Source organism: Triturus cristatus, chromosome 7 (assembly GCF_964204655.1).
Source record: "Triturus cristatus chromosome 7, aTriCri1.1, whole genome shotgun sequence".
Lineage (NCBI taxonomy): Eukaryota > Metazoa > Chordata > Amphibia > Caudata > Salamandridae > Triturus > Triturus cristatus.
In genome coordinates this window covers 321,385,574-321,407,417 of record NC_140590.1, presented here as the reverse complement: position 1 = coordinate 321,407,417, position 21,844 = coordinate 321,385,574, and the positions used below count along the sequence as shown (strand labels likewise).

At 46.3% G+C, this 21,844-nt stretch overlaps 1 protein-coding gene across 3 annotated transcripts in view; it reads right to left on the bottom strand.

The window, feature by feature from the left end:
• PPP1R12C (protein phosphatase 1 regulatory subunit 12C) overlaps positions 1-21,844 on the bottom strand; it is a 1,231,266-nt gene that overhangs the window by 837,105 nt on the left and 372,317 nt on the right. For all 3 annotated transcript variants that reach the window (XM_085616407.1, XM_085616408.1, XM_085616409.1), the window contains exon 8: positions 4,316-4,449. In XM_085616407.1, coding sequence (XP_085472533.1) covers positions 4,316-4,449 — 134 coding nt within the window. The remainder of the gene's footprint in view (positions 1-4,315; positions 4,450-21,844) is intronic.

The following is a 21,844-nucleotide window of genomic DNA, read 5'->3' as shown; positions in this document are numbered from 1 at the left end:
CTCCATGAATTATGGTCCCTACCTTTCACTTAGATGTCAGCGGGAGGGTAAGCTGGTTTTCCTAACAGAGGAGGACTGCGATTACACAGTAGGACATTCCCTGGTTTGAAAACATGTTAAATTGCACAGTGCATTTAATGTATCAGCACCTAATCTCGTATGTTTTTTAAAAGGAACCCCAGTGCCATCAATAATTCCCACTTTTACCTTGCTTACTAACGGCAGTTATCTTATTTTGAACAACCAAGACTGCTGTGGTTTACGGGCAGGCATCCCATATTTAGTAACAGTTTCACAGCCTGTAACTTGTTGTAGCAATGTGCTTTTTCCGCCCCGCATGGGAGTGTAGATAGTTCCATTTGGTCTTCCATTCTGACTTTGAAAACAGATTTCAACAAATTAAGCAGGCTCAAAGCGCTATTGTTCCAACAAGAAGTGGCTCTCACTTCAGCTCGAGAGACCCTCAAGTTACAGGTGGCTAGGACATCTTACGAGATTCAGTCACTTATGAACACTAACCTCCCACTTCACTTTGGGGAGATTATACATCAAATATTTAATGTGCCTGACACTAAAGGCCTTGCACATTTTTGTTTTTGAAACATGTGGGATCCGGCCTTGTGACTTCCTTTCAGACGTTATTTGGAGTAATAGCGGCTTTTATTCATTCTATTTCTTCCAGCGTCTTCGGAGGATTCCCTTTATTACTAGCGTTCGCTGGTGGATTCCTGCCTCTGTTCCTGCTGCACAATGGCTGCTCATCTTGTGGTAATGCACAGACCAGGCCAATTGCAACTGTACCGTGATCGCATGCAACAGGTTTTTAGATGCTTGCCATTAGCAACGCTTGGTGTGAGTTATGGATTAACTTTACGCTTTGCCTACTTTACCTTCGTGCAACCAGGGTTTCTACTGTCAACGGTGCCCCTTCTATTGGGCTATGGATTTATGCCTCTCCAATACATCATGGGCAGTCCCGGATTTAAACCAGTTAATGGGTCCCTTAGAGGCCCATGACCAGGATTGTTCTGGGGATGGCCGTATGGCGCGTGCGGCAGCACTTGGAGTATTAGCTGAATGGGATATCTGTGCGGCTGCACAGAACATCTTGCATCAGAGTTTCATCGAATATCACGCAAATTGCCCGGTTATTCTTTTGGAAGAATCAGATTACAAAGAGCATGTTTATTCCTTCGACCTCCTGTATGGGATGGCATCCCTTTTTCCTACAAACGATAGGGATGATCTTTTGAATGGAACTGCATTCTTAAGTTCACGTACCTTGACGGATTGAACACCTTCATAATAACATTTTCCTGGAGACGCCACTCTTTTGCACATCAAAAATAAACAATATAATTTTTTCTTCTTTTCTCAATCACTTCCAATTTGGTGTTTTCCAACGCCTTTGAACTCTGCTTGGCGGTTGAACTCTGTTTTGGTCCTTTGTCTATGTCCTATGACCTTACCAAGGGGAGGATGTTATATGGCCATTAGGGTCATTGTCGACATTGCTAAGTTAGCATGAGCTTTGCTGCCATGATGCTGCTTTTGCGCTCATTACTACATGACTATTTTTGCAAGACTCTGTTTATGACTTTCACATGAGAACTGTCTGCCTTTCACGTTCTCTGCTGAGTTCCTGGAGTTTAGTCTGAACACGATGTGCAAGGTTGATAAACAAAGCCCCTTGTTATTCTGTTCTGGTCAGTCCCTTGCACCTAGACATAACATGCTAAACACAGCTGGAGCCTCGTGCTTTGATACTACAGGAATGCATGCTGTTTTAACACACACTTGGAGAGAACCCTTTCCATGGAGAAGAGCTATGCTGTTCCTATGATGTAAACCTTCCATCTAGGCTTTAAGGTATGGGGTCTGCTGACAAAACCCAGAGATCTTCTTTTACATAATAAACTTCTTCCAGTCAAGGGAGGGGGGGGGGGGGGGTGGTTAGGCTTTATAGTCCTTTTTCCACTGTCATATAATTACTTCCACCTTTGTACTCTATGGAATTGTAACAATGCTAATTGTTTTGAGTTCATGCATTTTGGTGCTGGTATTGGCTCGTATACTGTATTGTAGAGCACGATGGTTAAAATAAATATTTTAAACTATCAAAGTGACTCTGCCAACTCTTACTGTGGACAAGTACGAGAGAGCGAAAGGGTAAGTCTTGCTAACGTGATTCCTGAGAAAGTCGGGAGTGATGTGTTCTGGGTTGTCTAACCATTTGTAGATTCGTGATTTTGGAGGAGAACAAATGGACACTATAGCTAGTCGGTTTTGGGATTTTGGGTACTAAGGTGATAGGTTGGTACACCCCTAAATACTGAGGTCCTGTTTTCCTGCGCCTAGTTCTGTGTAGGTGTAGAATCCCCGCAACAAAGTATATATACTGGGCACTGCTACATGATGGCTTCACTGCAACTACTAGTGTTTGGTATCAAACACCTTGTCTTAATAAACCTGTAATGATGCCAGGACTACATTTATCACATGCACCCAGAGGGCACCTTAGAGGTGTCCTCTAAAACCTTACTAGTTTTCTAGCTGAGTGGATCCTTCCAGCCTGCCACCACAGACGTGTTTCTGACCCCCTGCTTGGTGGAACCAACGCTCTGGGGTCAGCAACAATGCCTACTCTGGCAGGAGGTCTTATCACCTCCTCCTGCAGGATGGCTAGGGAATCTGCATACCAAGGTCAGAGGCTTCAAAGCCTCGTACACCTTTGATATGCACCCTAAGCTTACCCCGGACCTGGGAGATGCCACCCCCTGCTCTGAGACACCTTTGGCACCAGGACAGGCAGCAAAATTAGCTAGTCATAAGACGTATTCACTTTCAGACTAGTTACACCCCTAAGGTGGGCTGCGTGAAGTGAACATAGAAAGAAGAGATCCACCATCATGTTTTTTGTGGAATTAGGAACTCTGGGACAGGGTTATGCCCATTCTCCCACAGGAAGTGGTCATAGTAGGGGTGTCGGGACCCCAAGGATAAGTAGCAAATTGGCTGCTACCCATCACTCCCCTTAACACCACTAAAGTTAGTATTTAGGTGCCCCTCCCCTGATACTAGGAAAATAGATCAAGCCAAGTCTTCAACTACTGTGAACCGAGGAAGACGAGATAGGACTTGCAGAGCTAGAACAGAGGACCTGTACCAAAGACTGGAGCCAAACCCTGCCAGGATGCTTGTAATTTCACAAAGAGTTGACACCCTTGGAGGACCATCTAGCACCTCAACAACCAGGAAAGATCTCCCTTGGAGTGGAGGAGCCACTTGTCTGTACCAGCATGCACCAACTGCAGCTGCCAGGTCCAGCGTTCTGTAGACCCACAGGCACACCAAGGGAGCAGCACCCCAGAAAAAAGTCTTCGTGCTCCAGGAAGTCAGATCAGTCTCCCCACTGAGTTTGGAGATGCCAGGACCCCCAAGAGCTACCCGGCGCCAATACCCTGGGCACCGGAGCAGTTGCAGTAACCAAGGCTCGTTGCGTGCCCAATCCGGGCACCACAAACGCCAACACAGACCTACAGATGAGGGATGTCAGGATCCACAAGGACAGCATTGAGAGTGGCCCTACTGCCCTGCTCAGCCCCTTCACCAGGCCCCTAATGCACAGTGAAGGCCTTTGACAGTGTGACCCTGCTGGACAAAGCACCTAAGCACTCAAGCCCTATAGCCAGAGTCTACGGAAAAGGACTGTCCCTGTGCCCCAGAAATCCTCATGCCTCAAATCTGACAGCTATCATTTTCTACTGTGTCTACTGTAAAATTTGAAAACGTCTAAAGTACTTACCCAATTATGAAGTTCTTGGTGTCTAAAATTCTAGAATACCTGCATTTTTCTAAATTGGTCTCAAGTTTTATCTCGAGTTGGTCCCATTTATTGACTGTATGTAGATCAAATGTATAGTACTACCCTCTGATAAGCTTAAACGGTTAGCCCACACAACCACCAAAGAGCTTTTGGGATTATTAATTTAAGACCTGTAAGCCAATAAGGTCATCTGGACTTTCTACATAGTGTACCTCATTTTGGTAGACTACATAAAAAGTCAGCTTCCTACATTCTACAAACAAATAAAAATTAATACACAAACAGAAATGCTTGTTTTTGCAGCATACCCTCTGACATCTCAGTAAGGGAGATAATGAGCAGGATGAGTGGCTCAAGGTTTCCAACAGAGCACGATAAATTCTGAAATAAAAATTAAACTAAAATGCAGCAGTAGCCCAGAACTGCTGACAGGAAGAACATTTTTTTTTTATCAGTACCCTGATAAGGAAACCTAATACTTTTACCCACCATTGTTTTTCTCCGATTCTTCTTCTGAACTGCCTTCCTCATCACCGATTGAGATAGTGCCCAGAGTCTTCCTCTCTTTGGATTGGTCCTGAACAGAAATCTTTTCCTTGCTGCTCATCCGACACACCGAACTCCTTCAGACAAGAAGATATCCCCCCAAGGAGGCAACTTAGTGAGCACCACAAAAACAGCATCAATACCTGCAATACAGCATGTGTCTAATGAACTAGAAAATCGACATACCTTTTTAAGATAACCTTTCATTTTCCTGCATATCATATGCTAAGACTACACTCTGCAGATGGTGAATTTTTGCACAGTGTTTTAAATAGTTGCTCACTCGCGGTTCTAAGCAACATATGCTCTAGAGGAATTATTTGTCCTGCAACTCTGATGGTGCTGCCCTCCTGCCCTTTATTTAGAGATCCTTATTCGGCGCCCATACTTTTAGACATCTACCTTATCTCAGAAGGGTTCGATGGTGGTAATGTATTTTTCCAACCGTAGTTACATCCACCGAGGACCCTCTCATTCTTCGATTCTGGCTTAGTTGGAGCTTTTCAGCAGCATCATCAAATATTGCATCCATGGGATCCCTGGGCACTCCCACTTTAGTGCTCTCACTCCTGCTAGACTTGATGAAGACCTCTTTAACCTCTGTGACGTTAAAACGTTGTGGGTTTGCATATAGTCAGACTCCTGAACCAGATCAGACTATCACTTTGCTGTACCATGTGAACACTTCTGAGCACTATATATATTATAGGTGTCCCCTCGCTCCCGGGAGGGCAGAGAGACACCGGAGAAACGGAAAATGTCCCCCCCCCCCCACCCCACCCCCCCCCCCGCTGAGGTATCTCTAAAGTGTATTCTTGCTGTGGGATCGCGGGTGAGACCACAATCGCGCAGCAGGAATGCTCCCAAGAGACACCAGGGATATCTCTGCTGTGGGTCGTGGCCCCTTGAACAAGGGTAGGTCCTCAAAAATGTTAAGGTATGTTTTGGCAGTTTCGGTCCCCCTGGGGGTAGATCAGACATGTTTTAGGTCGATATGCCCCCAAGGAAAGGCTGGAAACCACTAGACACCAGGGATGTTTAATTTATGCATGTGTGGGACTGTGCCCTTGGGCAAGGGTTGCTCCCCATTTTGAAATGGGCATCGTCTTAGTTTCCCTCCCACCCCACCCTGGGGGCAGATCAGCTTTTTTTTAGCTAATCTGACCCTAAGAAGGAGGGCGGCAGGAAAGCGGGCAGAAAACCACTAGGCACCATGACATTTTTATTCTATGCTTGTTGGAGAGCAGCCCCCTGGACAAGGGTCACTGCCCCGTATTGGCCACACGTCTTATTTTCCAACCCCCCTGGGGCCGGATCAGACTTTTTTTTTAGTCCAATTTTTTTCCCACCAGGGGGTGGGGTGAGACGGGAGGAATGGGGAGGGGGAACTGTTAACTGCTAGACACAAGTTTCGGTATGTGGGGTGAGCTGCCCCTGGGTTAGGGATCACTTGCCTAATGGGTATCAATGTTATGCCTTTGATTTATGCCCCCCCCCCCCCACCTTGGGGGCAGATCGGAAGTTTGTGATGCAGATCGGCCCCCACAAGCATACTTCATTGTGTATTATCATGTTAAATGTTATATTTGTCATATGTATCTTAATGCTTTCTTTATCCTTTTTATTGTAGTGCAAAGCTTTTGATTGCCTTAGTGGCGACTCCAGCTTGTGGGTTCGACATTGGTAGATCTGCAATTTGTGTAGTTGCATGCGTTTTGTAATATTTACTTCAAATGAGTATCATTACCCGCATTGAATGCCTTTTTACAATTAATATTTGTAGCATATTTAGGTTAAGTTTTAGTGTGTCTCAAATTCATGTTTGGATTTGCGCAAGATCTTTATATTGCTGTCTTCTGTGTATTTGATTTCCTTTATAGTGGGATATCTTTGGTGCCTGCTGTGTCGCTGCAGACTAGGTGCAGTTGATCCTCAGGCTAGTATGTCTGTAACAAGTCAGAGGTATGTTTGTGGAGTATAAAGCTCATTGTGTGGTTTGTGTAAACCTAATTTAACAGGGTGTTGTATATTGTGGTCTTGTCTGTGTAAGTTTAATTAGTAGGCATTATGGCAGGCTGACCGCCTAGCAGGTTGTAGATTTTCTTTTTGAATCTACCTCTGAATAAGGCTCTGAAACGGACTCTGCATTGAAGGCAGAGTGAGATTTTGAAGATTCTGGCAGTGAATTTTCTGTCCGAGTGAAATCATATGATGATGAATCCACTAGAAGAGATGAAGTGCCTCCTTTAGAGGAGGACACAAATGCCAGTAGTGCACCAAGAGGAAGCAGGATTGCAGTCAGGGGTTGGAATTTATCCCATTGGAAGTGCTGAACTCTAGATTAACCCTAAAATGGTGCAACCTGTTTTGGTGGTCTTTAGTAGTGTTGCAGGGTGTAGAGTCAATATAGGGACATTTTTGGCAATCAATTTTTCAACTTTTATTTGACAATGTGCTTTTGGACCATATTGTTGAGCAGACTAATCTGTATGCAGGACTGTTTGAGGCACAATAGTGCCACACTTAGAACACAATACTGTGCTACCCGGGGGACTCCCACAAATCGCCATAAGATTGAGCAGTTCTGGGTTTTAACTCTGCTGATGGGATTGATAAGGTAGCCACTACTTTATATTGGTCTACCAGCCCCTTGATGGCAACTGCCATATATCCAGCAAACATGCAAATATTTGCATTTGTTATGGATGATACATTCTGTGGATAATGTTATGGCACTGCCACAAGATCACCCTGATTGGGGCAGTCACTAAGATATGGCCTGTCCTGGACTATTTAGTAGACCATTTCTCACAGATCTATGCTCTATTGAAAGATATATCTGTAGAAGAGTCTCTGGTCTTGTTCAAGGGCCATTTGATTTTCAGACTATACATTCCGAAATAAGACACTACATTATGGTATTAAGCCGTATATACTGTGAGAAAGTGCCACTGGAAAGGCGCATAATACCATGGTGCAACCTTGCAGGAATTCTTCAATTGATCACCCCCCACCACCAACCCTGGATACCCTTTCACTTTTGAAGTCAGAGAAAAAAACGTGTAGAAACTTGTAAGAGGACTTTTTAATAAAGGTCTCCATTTATACGTGGACAATTACTCTACAGATTTGCAATTATTTAAGTAACTGTTCAAAGTGGGAACTGAACACAGAGGTTGTGTGTTAAAAAAAAAAAAATCAAAGGAGACAGAGCAGTGTCTTGCAGAGGAATGAACTTCTTGTCTTGAAATTCAGACAGAAGATATGTCCACATGCTCACAAATATTCACAATGAAAGCAATCCCACTGTGACTGTTTAGGGTCAGGCAGCAGAAGTGTGAAAATGTGTGCATTTTAGACTGCAACAAACACATGGGAGGTGCAGAAAGAGTAAATCTAAGGCTGGCAGTGTGTGGGGATTGGCATCAGCGTTTTGGGGGATTGTGTGTGGGTACTGATACACACACACACACACACACATACATATATATATACATATACACATACACACTGACTTTCTGCTGGTCACTACACACACAATCAACCAGAAGCAAGACCTCACACACAGCCACCAGCCATGTGGTGCGACTGGTGTGTCAGTTCTGTGGGTGTGATATAGTGGTGGGTCGTTTAATGGTGCCATTCATTGAGGAGTGTTTTAACATGTTTGGCCCGCGGGTTGCGATGTGAATGGTTTTGTGTGCAAGGTATGTGAATGATCTGTGAAGCGGTTGGTGCCTTGTCGTGGCTTTACAACGCACGAGTTGTGTATCACTGGTTCAGTAATCTGAAATTTCAATTATGTTAATAGTTATTTCTATGTTTTTATTTACATTTTAAACTTTTTACTCGCCCTCATGCAAAAACTAACCAGTATGCATGGGTACTTGAGTAGCAGATAGGTGTACGGTAATGTGTCCTTTCTAACTTTCACTGCCAGGGTGTACATGGTCTCTAGGGAAAACCAATCAACCTCAGATATTTTACTAAACTGGACATCAGGGGACTCCAGGGTGGTCTCTCTCCGGTGGCTTACACAAGGGATTCTTCCCCAGCAGCTCCTGCAAATCTTAAACATTGGTTAAAAGCACAAATTTTCTTCAGATTTCTGTTAGTGAAAGTACTGGGATCTGCAGGGAGCCATACATTTCCTACCAATCAGAGTTCCCATATGGTAGCTCGCCTGTGTGGGTGGGCCCAGTGCCCGTGACAGGAAGCAGTCCAAGACGCAATGGGGCAACATCAACAAAAGGGGTAGCGGTGGTATGTGGGCTTGGGTTCGGCAGCTTCCAAAGGGAGACCTACCTAACCTGAAAAACAAACCATTTCTGAAAACTAGACATGCAGGAAAATCCAGGGAGATGTGATGTGTGGATCCCATTAAGTTTTCTTCTCCACAATGCACTGTAAAGTTCTAACACTGCCTCAAATCTCACATTTACCTTGCATTTCTGGGGCATAAACTTCTGGGACAAGCAGGAATTCACAAAATTCCTACCACCTAGCATTCTCCCACTTGTCCCAATAAAATTGCTGCCCCACTTGAATGGCTGGAACTAGTGACCGCAAAAGAACAGTTAGAACCAGGGTGAATGGGACTCCTCGCAAGGGTACTCCGAATGACTATGGTTTGATCAAATACTTGTCACAGGCAATAGATCTTCTCAAACAAGTGAGGTAATGTTTGTTAATCGTGAGACCTGGGGCAACTCAGGATGGTCGGAAACGTGTGACTCTCCACTGATTCCAGAGGTTTTCCTCACAGTAATGGGATGAAAATGTGCTTTTTTTAGTCAGAGTTTGAGGTTTGAAAGGGTTTCTTGGAACAATTACCTAGGGAGAGCCACACAAGTCACCCCACCTTGAATTTCGCTAGGTGTGTAATTTTCATAAATGAACAGGATTGCTAGGTTTCTCTACATGCCAGCTATTCTAGAGCCTAAAAACCACATTGCAAACAAATGTCAGTTTTCAGTGGAAATGTGACAACTCTGGTGCCCTCTGGGTCCTTTCGTGTCATGGGCACCAGGCCTCCCTACACAAGTAGGATACCACTTTTATAGGGAGACATTTGCTAACACAGAACAGTAGAACGAAATGGTTACTTACCAGTAGTAGTAGTTTTGCAGCTTTAAGAATTTTTTGGATTCACATGCTGTGCATCATCCCGCCATCTAGTGGTTGGGTCAGGAATGTTTTTTTTTTCCTTTCTTGTTTTAGTCGCTGTTGACCATCATTTCTTACATTTGTGTACTGAAGTCCTTTACTCATGTAATGTTTATTTGCACAAAAATTTCTGTAAGCGCGATTGCTGTTAATACACGCAATTATGGTGAAATGGTTAATTTGTGCAAACGTGGGATTACGGTATTGTTACATTTTTGGTATCACTTTTCTTTTAGTCCACACTCATATTATACATAGAAGACGAGGTAGAGATGGGGGGCTTTAGTGATTTGATTGCATCACTAGTGGGAATCGGGTAGCGGAGGGTGCATTGTGGGGTTAGTAGTTGGAGAGTAGTATTGAAATAACCTGGCGCAGCGTATGAAAACAGGTCACATGGTTAACATTGCAGCTAGGATTGGGTGGCAACAGGTGAGGAGGTGGTTATGACCTAACAGCTCAAACAGATTTTTTTGAGATATTGGGGAAGGTGGATGAGGAGGTCAGGCCGCCGGCTGAGGCTTCATCAAGGTATTTTAGCACTATTCCGAATGAAGGGGAAATCGTAACATGAGGGTTTGGAGTTATAATGGGGTGGTAGTTTTAAAAGTGGGTTTTGAGCACAGGAGATCGGGAATGAGACCTCAGTTTATTTGTTTGTTTGTTTGTTTCAGGGAGTTTAGTGAGCAAGGGCACGTAGAGTTGGAAGGGGGAGGGAGGGGATTGCACGTTTGATTAGGTGGGTTAATAATTGAGGAAATCATGATATGTTCGATTGGGTGGGAGGCAGTAGGTTTAGGCACTAGGTGAGTGTAGCATGATAATTTTTATTATGACTGATTTAATAGTGACGGTTAGCAGGGCACAACTGGTTGATTTGTCTTTTATTCTTGTAGAAACCTCTGACGAAGAGCCCATGAGGCTCGAAATGCATTGGGAACATAATGTGATGAGCCTACTCTGTGTTTCACCTTTGATTATGTTGCTGTGAAAAAGCCTCGACGGGCACTCAGTAAACATTGGAAGACGCAAAAATAAAGATGGAAGGTGAAAGGATGCTGTCTCAGCAGTGTTTTAATGAAATTCGCAAAGTGTTTAAAAACAATGATTATTATGGGTGACAAAAGATTACATTGGATAACGTTGGAAGAAATGGATATAAGGAGGGAAGTTTTCCCACATTCGCAGTGCAGCAGGTGGGGCGCGCACAAGTGCCCCAGGATACTTTGACCATCATTTGGTGCCAGGTACATCCCCTGTGTGACGTCAGACTGTATATCCTGGAGGTCTACGTGCGTGGTGGCCATCTTTGGAATTTTTTTTTCCTGTTTTCCTTATGTTTTTTAATCCTTGAGATGGTTTTGAAAATACTGATGTAGTCCTTAGCTTTCCCACCGGTTTGTTTTCCTTATAGGGGAGTACGGGTGGGTCACATGTGAATCCAGAAATTTCTTCAAGCTGCAAAACTACTCCTACTTGTAAGCAACCATTTCATTTTGCAGCGTGAATCCTTTTCTGGATTCACATGCTGTGCATCAGATTATGTAGCGGTTTCTCCGGTGCCTGGGAGGCTGTGGTTAAAGGAAGACTTTGCAAACAGGTGTTGACGCACCCTTTGTCCAATTTGAGCTTCCTTATTAATTTGTATGTCCACACAAAAATGCTTCGGAGTGGACAACTGACGAGGAGGAAGAAACCTTTCAGGGCTTCGGACCAGCAGGAGCCTTGTTCCCCTGTCCAGACTGCTGGTTAGATCTTCCTCACTGTTGGTGTTTTTGAAACGGCTGAAAGGAGCGCTGGAACTGCTGCTGTTGGTCTAAGAGGAATAACGCCTCTGGAAAGGACGGAAGGTCTTACGTTGTTCTTTAGATTTCTCCAAACCTACAGCTTTCAACGTCTCCATTTCGGTCTTCATGCGGGCCATCTCGTTCTCTGCATGGGAACCAAAGAGCGTTGTGCCAGAGAACAGGAGATTGGAGATTTGCTGCTGCACCTCAGGCTTCAGCAATGTGAGACGAAGCCAAGCATGACGTCGTAGAGCGATACCATGGCAATACCCGTGGGCTGCCAGAAGTGAAGCATCCGCTGCAGCGCTGATGATTTGGTTAGAGACCATCAGGCCCTCATTCACAATCTCCTGGAAGTCTTCCCTCTTGTCCCTGGGTATGAGATCCACAAATTGCTGAAGGGACTCCCACAATTATCTATCGTAACGGCCCAGCAAGGCCGTAGAGCTGGCCACCTTCGTGGAAGTCGCCGCGGTGTTATAAGCCTTTCTGCCCACTGAATCCAGCTTACGGCGCTCTTTATCCGGTGGCACCGTGGAAGTCGGAGCCGTAGCATGCTGTTTCCGAGCAGCCCCCACTATCACAGAGTCCGGAGTGGGGTCCAGCCGGAGGAAGGAAGCATCCAAATCAGGCGGACGATACTTCTTCTGCAACCTCGAGGGTGCAGACTTTATAGAAGACTGCGTTAGGAACAGTTCCATGGCTGGTTCCTCCAGACCCGGAAGCAACGGACACAATGTCGTTCTCTTCTGCAGACTCTCAAATATCACAGAGGTAGACAGGGGGATGCTGAGTTTCGTAGCCCCTCTGACCAGAACCTCCTGGAAGGTATAAATGTCATCAACCGGTGACACCCTTTGCGGGGTAGAGTCTGTGAGAGTAGGAGAGTACCTCCCTGTACTCGTGGAAGATGCATGCCTTGTATGCCGGGACCGAGACCTCGCATAATGGACATGACGTGATCTTGTGGAAGACAGGTGGAGTCTATGTGACCGATGTCTCGAACGAAAACGTGTTCTTGGCCATCGAGGTTCCGCAGGGCGCGTGGGCTGAGGGGCCACGGGCCCTGGTTGAGGCGGAGGAGGAGGCAGAAATCGCTGGAGGAAGCGGAGGAGGCAGAGTAGTAGCTGGAGGAGGAGGAGGAGGTGTTGGCTGTGGTATTCCTGGTGGGACCACCGGTGGAAGTGGAGCAGGAAGCGACCTAGTTTGTGAGTAGGTACGGGAATACTCCGAACTGGGAGACGAGACCAACCTCCTTTTTTAGCGAGCGGGCAGGGAGGAAGGGACCCTGGATATTCCATCAGTCCCCTTCGACGTCGATCCACTGCTCAACGTCGAGCCTCGACATTGTCTGGAACGCGAAGTCCCTATCGGCGACAATAGGCTCACCACTGAGCAAGGCACGGAACAGGACCTCGACGTCAAACGCCGATGACCTTCTCCTTGATTCTCTCCTCGACGTAGACTTTCTTGTAGACGATTGCCTCCTCGACGTCTATCTTCGCGGGGACGTAGATAGTGATCAGCAACGACGCTTCGGCGGCAACCGTCGCTTTTAAGACCCAGATAGACGCCGATGATGTCTCGACGGGGATGTTCGTAGCGTCGACGTCGAACCCCTCGATGGCAATCTCGCCGTTCTTCTCCTAGACATTGATCTTAGACGTCGCTTCGACCCAGAGCCCTGGGTCAACGGAGAGCATATTGTAGTCATACCTGCTCTCAACGTAGTCGTCCTAGACGTCGCCCGGGAACGGCGTTTTTCTGCCGTTTTTCCACTGGGGAGCCCCCCAGAGGTCGAAGCATGGGAATTGGTAGAGGACTTACTCTCTCCTTTCCCAGAGGATGAAGAAGCTGCCTTCTGTCTTCTCTGCTCCATGCATTGGAGCCGAATCTTCTCCCGGTCACGCAGGGTGCGCCTGGAAAAGGTCTTGCAAATGGTACAGGTGTCTGGTACATGGGACACAGGCAAACACAGGATACAAACTCTCTGGGAATCCGACTTGGCCTTCTTCCTACCGCATTCAGGGCACTTGTCAAATAGAGATGGTATTTTGACAAGAAAACACAAATACTGCCAAAAAACTACAGCAGTAGTTAGCTAAAGGCCAAAGACGTCGAGTGAAACTGCTAAAGTCCAGAAATAATCTCTAATTTTTATGAAATACCAATAAAAAGGTAGAGCTCAATTTTCCAGGGTCCTGCTAGCAATAGCCGGAAAAAAGAACTGAAAGTAAATGCTTCTGGCTGTGCCTCATGGGATACTGGGGGGTCTCTGGAGACCCTTAAAGGCACAGTACCCATTTGCAGACACATAATGACAGCCTATGGATGCTTCTCTATCCATTCCTTTCATCTCTATCATGAAAAAGGAGTTTTGTGAAGGAGAGTTTTCTATGTGTAAAACTCAGTAAATTACTAAACTTAAAGTTAAACTGGCTATCTTTTTCACTTCAAGATGAAGTAATGGCTAGTGTAGCCAAGTTCCTTAGGCTGCATCATTGTCTTTATCTCTTAAGTGTCCATACAGGCCTTCCTGAAGAAAGGCAGAAGATGGCCCCTTAAGAGGATATATCTAATGAAGTGCTCCGGGGTCCACGCACATGGGTGGGACTACTCATGATTATGACTATACACAGAAATCCCCTACAAGAGAAATTTAGGTACTCTGCCTTTTGTTCATATGGATATGTAAGTAGGCGTCTGAGATCTATTGTTGCTAGATAATCCTCCTTTTTGAATCTGTGGGATTATTTCTTGAAGGATACACATCTTGAAATGTTGTGCGAGTATGAATTTGTTTATGAATGTTAAGTCCATGATTGGCCTTAGGGTCTGGTCCTGTTTGGGTACTAGGAATTATGGCGAGTAGCTTCCTTTGTGCCAATCTTGTTTTGGTACCATTTCTATTGCCTGTTTTTGGTTACGTTCTGATTTCTGTATTTAGCATTGTTTGTTCTGCTTTGGTTAATCTTTATTTTGGGTGGATTTGCAGGTGGTGTCTTTATTAGCTCTATGCAATATCCGTATTGTACCAAATTTAATATCCAATTGTCTGTTGTGATCCTTTTCCATTGTTTGAGGAAAAAGGATATTCTTCCCCCCCACTGGTGTTTTGTGTGGGTCCTTTTCTGTGAGTGAGTCCAGAAATTCTGAGCCAGGCATACCTTCTGAGGATGGTTCCTGTGCAAATTTGTCTGCTTGCAGTATCTGCTACATCTAGGACTGACTTTAGGCAGGTGTTAGCAAAATTTTTCCCTTCTTGGACAATAGATTTTGCCCTTTTCTTGTCCTCCTCGGGGAGTTTGTTCAGCAACTTTATTTCATCCCACTGTTAGTGGCCATATCTGTTTAACAGGGCATTTGAGGTGGCGATGCGCCACTGTGTTGCAGCTTCTTTTTCCATCCTTCTCTCCACCAGATCCATCCTCTTACTTTCTTTCTCTGGCGGAGGGCCTGTGTTTGAGACTGCATTTGCTCTACTCCTGGCTGTGGTTACAATGATGGAGTCAGGTATAGTACTTCCCTGTATGTATTTTGGATGTTTTGGCGAAGGATTATATTTTTTCTCCACTCTGAGAGTTCCCCCTTTGTTTGAAGCGGATTCCTTAAAGGCTTCTTTGCCTTGATCCAGGAAACTTGGCAACATGGGTAGATATTGTGTCTCTACAGCACAATCGACGGAAACACACTCGCGGGATCACCATGCCGCTGCTTTATTATTTGGACCGGTGTGAACTGCTAAAATAAAAACACGCCTGAAAATTAATTCTATACTTCCGGGGTGTTACTACGCTGGGCTTATGGACCGTTACGTACATCTACATTGAATATACGCTCGGAAATCAGGAGTGCTCGGTTAACATTCTATCACGTTGGGTTGATGCCCTGAAGAAGTCGAAGGAGACGAGACGCGTTGGCTCTGTGAATTCTAAATGAAAATACACTAAAGAACAGCTTAACCCTTTCGATGCGCATGACGGAGCGGTTCCATCATGCGCGTCGGTTGCGCTGTGCGCATGAAGGAACCGCTCCGTCATGGCCCCGCCCGCGCACCGAACCTTCAGCACAGTGCAGAAATCCGCGCCGCGCTGAAGGGGTTAAAATCAGAAAAAAACAACGTTTGAAGGCTTGAGTTATCTTTGTGTGCATATAGTACAATATTTGGACATATAATAATTGTGAGGTGCTGAACCAAGAGTGTTATATGTGAAAGGGAAATGTTTTTTTCCCATTCAGGAGCGCAAAGGGGAGCGCTCCTAGGTTCTTTGCACTCATTGACGATCAATACAAATTGTTTCACATGATATTTGTATTGTCAGGTGCAGTTTGATATAGTCTCTTCCCTTATCTTGGTGTGTTTGAAGATTTTGTGCCCCCTTTGATGCAGGTGCCAGGGTTTTCTTCCGCTAAGGGAAAACCAAATTGATTTGCTGCCCTCTTTACCATGTCATTATAGAAAACCATGGTATCTGGGGGTGATTCTTTTGAAGGGTAGCTACAGATCTCTTCCTCTGGACTCTGTGTTGAGATCGTTCCATGTGTCCTCGAAGGTTTCTGAGTTTTCCTCCGGTAAGTCTCAGTATTCCTCGGGATCTTTGCCTCGAGGTTCTGGTGCTGGTGGGGACTCGAAGATACCTTCTTCCTCCCCCTCGGCATCTGACGTTTTCCGGTTCGGCAGCCGGTGTCTTCATTCGAAAATCCTTTATGGAGGCGTCTAATTCCTTTTTCTTTTGTAAGAGCGTAGCCATTTCCTCCTAGAGTCTTCTCCTTTTTCTTTCGACCTCGAGGGCCCTCTCGGCGTCAGAGGCCGGGGACTTTCTTCTCGGCTTAGACGTTAGTCTTCGGCGATGTTGTGCCCTTTTTTGCGGGTTCGATGTCCACCCTTGGCTTCAGTGCCTTCTGCGATTTTACCTCTGTTAATCTTTGGATGGGTTCCATGGGGTTCTTTTGATCGCGGCTGACCCTCTATCTCCTTCTTGCTCGGGGCTGCCTTGGACGTCTTATGTTCGTGGCCCTTCGGTTCCAACTGATCTATGTCTTACCTTCTCCGTCTTCTTTTTCAACTCCCTCGACTTCTTTTCGGCGGCGATCTTTTCAGAGTCCTTTTCTACTATTTCGACGCCCGATCCTTCGTGTGTCGACTCTGCTGGAGTTCCCTGCTCTTCTTCGTTGCTAGAGAAACCCATGTCCCTTATGGAAGGTTTCTTTGTCAACTGCGACAATGTGGTGTAGTAGGCCTGTATTTGGTTTCGGCGAGTCCTGAGAGTCTTCAGCAGGAACGCTGCGCAGGCCTCAGTCCTTGTCCTGATCTTCGGGCAGGTGAAAACTGCACGTCATGTGGGTCACGTTGTGCGCATTTGTGGTGGCTCTTGGGGCAGAACTTGAAAGGGGTATTCTCCATGACCCCTACCTCGCAATTTGTGGACCGAAGTGGTCCTCTGGTGTTCCAACGGACGATCGGCTCCTGCCTCCGGCTACGGCGTCAGTTGTTTGTTTTTTCTTTGATGATCCTTTCAATGATAATCTTCTTTTGAAGTTGTTTCGGGAGCTTCCAGTCTTGCTTTCAGGCCCAACGGCGGAAAAAAAGAATCGGAAAATGGGCACCACGCACGTTGACCTCCAGGATACCGTCTGACTTCACACAGGGGACGTACCGGTCACCAAATGGTGGTCGACAGCGACCAAAACAAGAAAAAGAAGATATTAAGACAATTCAGACCCAACCACTAGATAGCGGAATAAAGCACAGCATGTGAATCGAGAAAAGGATTCACGCTGCAAAACAATTAGATTTCTCTGCATTTATGCCTTTCAAATATTAGCCAGTGTGTAACAGATACTTTGAAAAATGCTCTTAGAATCCTGTTATTATGGGTCCCCACGAATTCCAAGGAATGTCAGGGTCATTCACCAACAGGCTACTAAGTTCCCTTCCACCTGATGACAACTCTGTGTGAAGTATGGAATTTAGCTGTCCCAGGATGCTCTATTCGACCCACTCCCAAGATGGCAAGACCCTCCTCTTAGTGAATAGAGCCCTATAGGTGTGGCACCAGTGGGCTCCATGCCTACAGGAAAACTGGTTTGCCAAGCGTGTCCCTGCTTCTCTGATACCAATCTGTCTACCCGAACACAAGAGCAGCTCCTCTTGAGTGTGATCACTCATTTGCACTGCAAAGGCTGAATCCCCCCTTTGAAGCTAGACTTTTCGGCTAACACCCTGTGCGGCATCATTCCAGGAAAAGGTTAACACCTCCTAAACTGGCAGGTCTCTATTGTTACCTGTCCTGGGAGCCGTTTACTTTTCACCCCCAGGCGAGCAAAAGACAGCCTGGAAAACATGAGCAACAGGGTAGCAACTTTCTAAAAGTTGCATGTAGCAACACGTTACATTACTTTAGACTTGGGCATCAAGTCGGACTTAATGTAACGAGTTGTTTGATACCTTGAAGGACCAACGTTGGTAGTCCCATTCAGAAGTTAGCACAGCTGAGACGGCAGTGTGTAACTCTATACTCACCATTGAGGCTACCAATCTCTCAGAGTAAAAACAATTGTGGGTTTTTACTGCTAAAACATGTCAACCACAATTTCTGTTTTACTAATATGTCGCCCCCTGCCTGTTGTAGGGGTTACTTCCACATATTAAAAGAGGGGTTTGGCTTTCCCATTGCTTAAAATGACAAAGCTGAGTTCGCAGTTTTAAACTGCCCTTTCGTTCTGCAGTGGCAGACTGGGAGCTATGTTTTATCTTATCCCACTCAGGGTGGCACAACAAGTGCTGCAGTCTCTGAGGGGACACTCCAACTTTCAGGCCCTGGGTACCCCTGTTACCATCTAATAGGACTCACAAGTGAGTTTGGCTATATCAATTGGGTGTACACAAATAAACATATATGTTTAAGAGTCAAACCACTTGCACTAAGATCTGGTTTGTAGGCCTCAGTGCTCTCAGTCAAAAAACCAGGCGCATCAGCCCAAAACTTTGGGGGTGATCACATAAAAAGAGGCATTTCCTTACAGACCCACCCATCCTGGCTGCATTAGACCAGAGCCGGTGAGACTGCTTTGCACGGAAAGGAACCGTGCTGAGAGCTAATTGAAGCACAACCACAGGTTGGGGGTGCACAGCAGCACCTCCAGGGATGCTGTGGGACAGACTTGGAGGACATCGCACATCGTTGATCTCCTCATCGATGAAGAGTAGTCACAGCAATTCGCAAGCAGCCTGTAAGCCAAAACACATTTTTCCATTGTCCACATGCCTAGTTTAAAGATTTTATATACAGCTCGAGAGTCGTTCCTTTAAGTTTCACTGATCTGGTTAAATTAACAAGTTTAATCTCTGAAAACTTACAAGAGATTTGTGGGATCCATAGAGGCTTCTGGTCCTGCCCATAGCATTCAAAGTCGATCAACCAGCATTATATGCTTCACAAAGAACCATCATATAAATAACTTAACGAGAAGTAATGAGTAGTACCCATCAGTTAATCTTGCAAGTATAAAATTGCCAGTATAATAATCCTTAAATACCCGAGGACAATGGCAGGTGTATGCACTGAAGACACATCGGGGAAGGTGATGGAGGAACAAGATTTCCTCCCCATTGATGAAGATGTAGTAAAAGCTATGGATGCATCCCTACAAAAAAGGTCTTGTCAGCAATAGAGCCCCTGAACAGAGAAGTTAATTTTGTTGGTAGCAAAGTGCAACCTGAATCCCTAATTGGGGAAGATGTGGGGCTTACATGCATGTAGAACCCCAGGGTGCTCAGAATGGCAGAGGTAAAGCCAAGGTGTCAACAATCTCCTGTCCCCCTATGCCTTTGAAAGATTCGGGCAGGTCTTCCTGAAGAGGTTAGCAGATGCCTTAAAGGAATATAGGGAACATTTTCATTGTGGAGGCGGAACCTTAACAATGTGACCTTGATGATGGGAAACAGCCTTTACGAGGTTTTTACCACGTGTATGTTTTTACAACGCATGCCTTTACCACACATTTGAGGTAAGTTGGGGGGAGTGGGAGGGGGGGGTCTCTCCCACAAATACTTTGTGTGGTAATGGCATATGACGTATAAACCTGTGCAGTGTAACAATAAAAAATCTGGGGTAAAAAATGCGTGAGTAAGACATGCAATGTATTTTCCAGCATCGTTTGGTTCTACAATCCTTGATGAGGAAGATTCAAAGAAACCGGACAAGATGAGTACTCAAGGGAGGAACCATGCTTTCGCAAACCTTGGGGACCACAACGACCCAGATGGATCCTGATGGCTCTTGCGGGGTCAAGGAACCAATCGGCATGCTGGATCTGGATGTAGGAAGGTGGAAATCTGACTATGGTTACCCCCAACTTTTTGCCTAGTGTCTAGCTGGTTTTTCGACTTAGTTGGCCTGAGATCCTGCCATCCAGGGTCTCAGGCTGCCTGCTCTCTTTAAAATGGACTCCATGTACCCTAGGTACATACACAATTGGTAAGAATCACCTTATTGGACCCTGTACAGTGTACCCTAGGTACCCAGGGCATAGGTGTACCCTAGGCCTCCCAGGGGCTTCAGCATGTATTATGCCACCCCTGGTCTGGCCTTCCAATCAGACAACTGGCTGATCACTCAGCTGGGGCAAGGTCGTGTAATCACCCCTTGCTTAGATATAGTATACCTATATCTACCTTATATATAGACACATGTGTACCTATCAGCCACTCCTATGGCAGGCCTTAACAATCCTGGAGGCAGAGATGGTGCTCTAGCATGAGCTGAGCCTGTCTGCAGCTTTCGGAACCATGTCCTTATAGCTGTTCTATGATATAGCCTACCATATACTCTTAAAGTGCCTTATAATCTTAAACGGTTATGGTAACTATGGTTTGGCTTTATCAAAACATGTCGTGTAAGGTGTCTAACACTTTGGAATAATACCCCCATACCATTTCTGGTGATGAGGATATTATTCCCCCCTTCTAGAGGGAGAGACATGTTAAAATCCTACTTTGCTGTTTAACTCTAACCAAAGCCTCGGCATCACAAAATGGATGCTGCTGCCACAGACACGAGTCTGACCTTCTGCTGCTGAGAGTGATTCCGGCAAGGGAGGCTTGGACAATAGGTTTCCTGCTTGGGGAGGTGCTAGCACCTCCCCAGACAGACTTTAGTGTATTGGGGCAGGGAGGGCTGAAAGGAATGAGACATGCCTGGGGCACACAAGGTGTCCCATGCATAGTCCAGTTCAAACCGGTGCTGGGGCACTCCAGCCCCAGTCCTGGCGCGAAACTGGACAAAGGGAAGGGGGTGTAACTACCCATCTCCCAGGTCCCACCCATAAGGCGTGACCTAGCAGGCAACCCAGCCCCCCAGATTAGTACAAGTGTGGTAGCTGGGCCCCAGGAGATTAGATTATCCTGAACCTGCAACTTGAACAGAAACTCTGGACCTTCGACATTCGACGAAAGAAGAAGACTGAAGAATCTCCCTTGTGGCCAAGGAGTGGCTACCCTGTGCAAACAGGCACCATCAAGAGACTTACCCTTTGCTTTGCTAAAGTTCTACGAGGGACCGACTGCAGGGACCGACCAGAGCCTTGACTTCCAGACTTCTCCGACCCTGATCCACATCCACAGCCGAGCTGAGATCCGTGGAGGCGACGAGAGACGTGGGACCGGCTACCTGGGAAAAGTGGCGAGTATCTTCCAGCGCAGCTTCTGAGGTACCCTCGAAGTTGTGCACCGGGGATTGAGAAGCCCCAACCCCAAGCACCATCTGCACCGAAGATCAGCCCCCCACACTCCACGAGTCCTGCGTGGGGCCCTTCTGCATTTTCCTGCTTGCCGCGTCTGTCCGGTTGCTTGCCCGTTGGCTAGCGGCCTTTGCGACGACACACCTTTGAATCTTCACTGCTGATTTGGCTCCTCCAGACTGGCTCCCGCTACTCTGTAAAAGAGAAGCACCCCAGACCTTCCTGGTCTGCACCAGAAGCAAGTCCTCCATTCTTCGTGAGTTCCGCTTGCCAAGGCTTGGCGAGTCCCAGTTCGACTTCGACGCCGCAGACAGCAAGAGCCTTCGTGGGACAGCTCGCCTCCTGGTCCTGGTCGTCCTCGACGTCTCCTGGTACCGTGGCTGCAGCGACGAGCTTCACCCTTCACCTGCAATCTTCACGACATCGCCTGGTTCCTTCCTGGTTCCACGTGGTCACTGGCTAGTGACCTTGACTCTGTCCCTTCTGCTTGCAGGTATCCTCTCTTCTTGATCCCAGCCTTGGGATCCACCGGACACTCTTCACTGACTGCCTGTCAGCATCTTTCCTTCAGGCATCCATAGAAGTCCACGACGAAACCAGACGCAAGTTCACACCTATGCACCTGCAGCCCGTGGGCTAGGTAACTTGGGTACTTCGGTGCTCACAAGGGTATTGACTATCCTAGGGTCTAGTTTCCGAGTCTCGACTTTCTAGCTATACCAGAAGTGTCCTAAAACTGCTTATTTCTAACTGCTAGTGATTCTATTGACTTTTACGC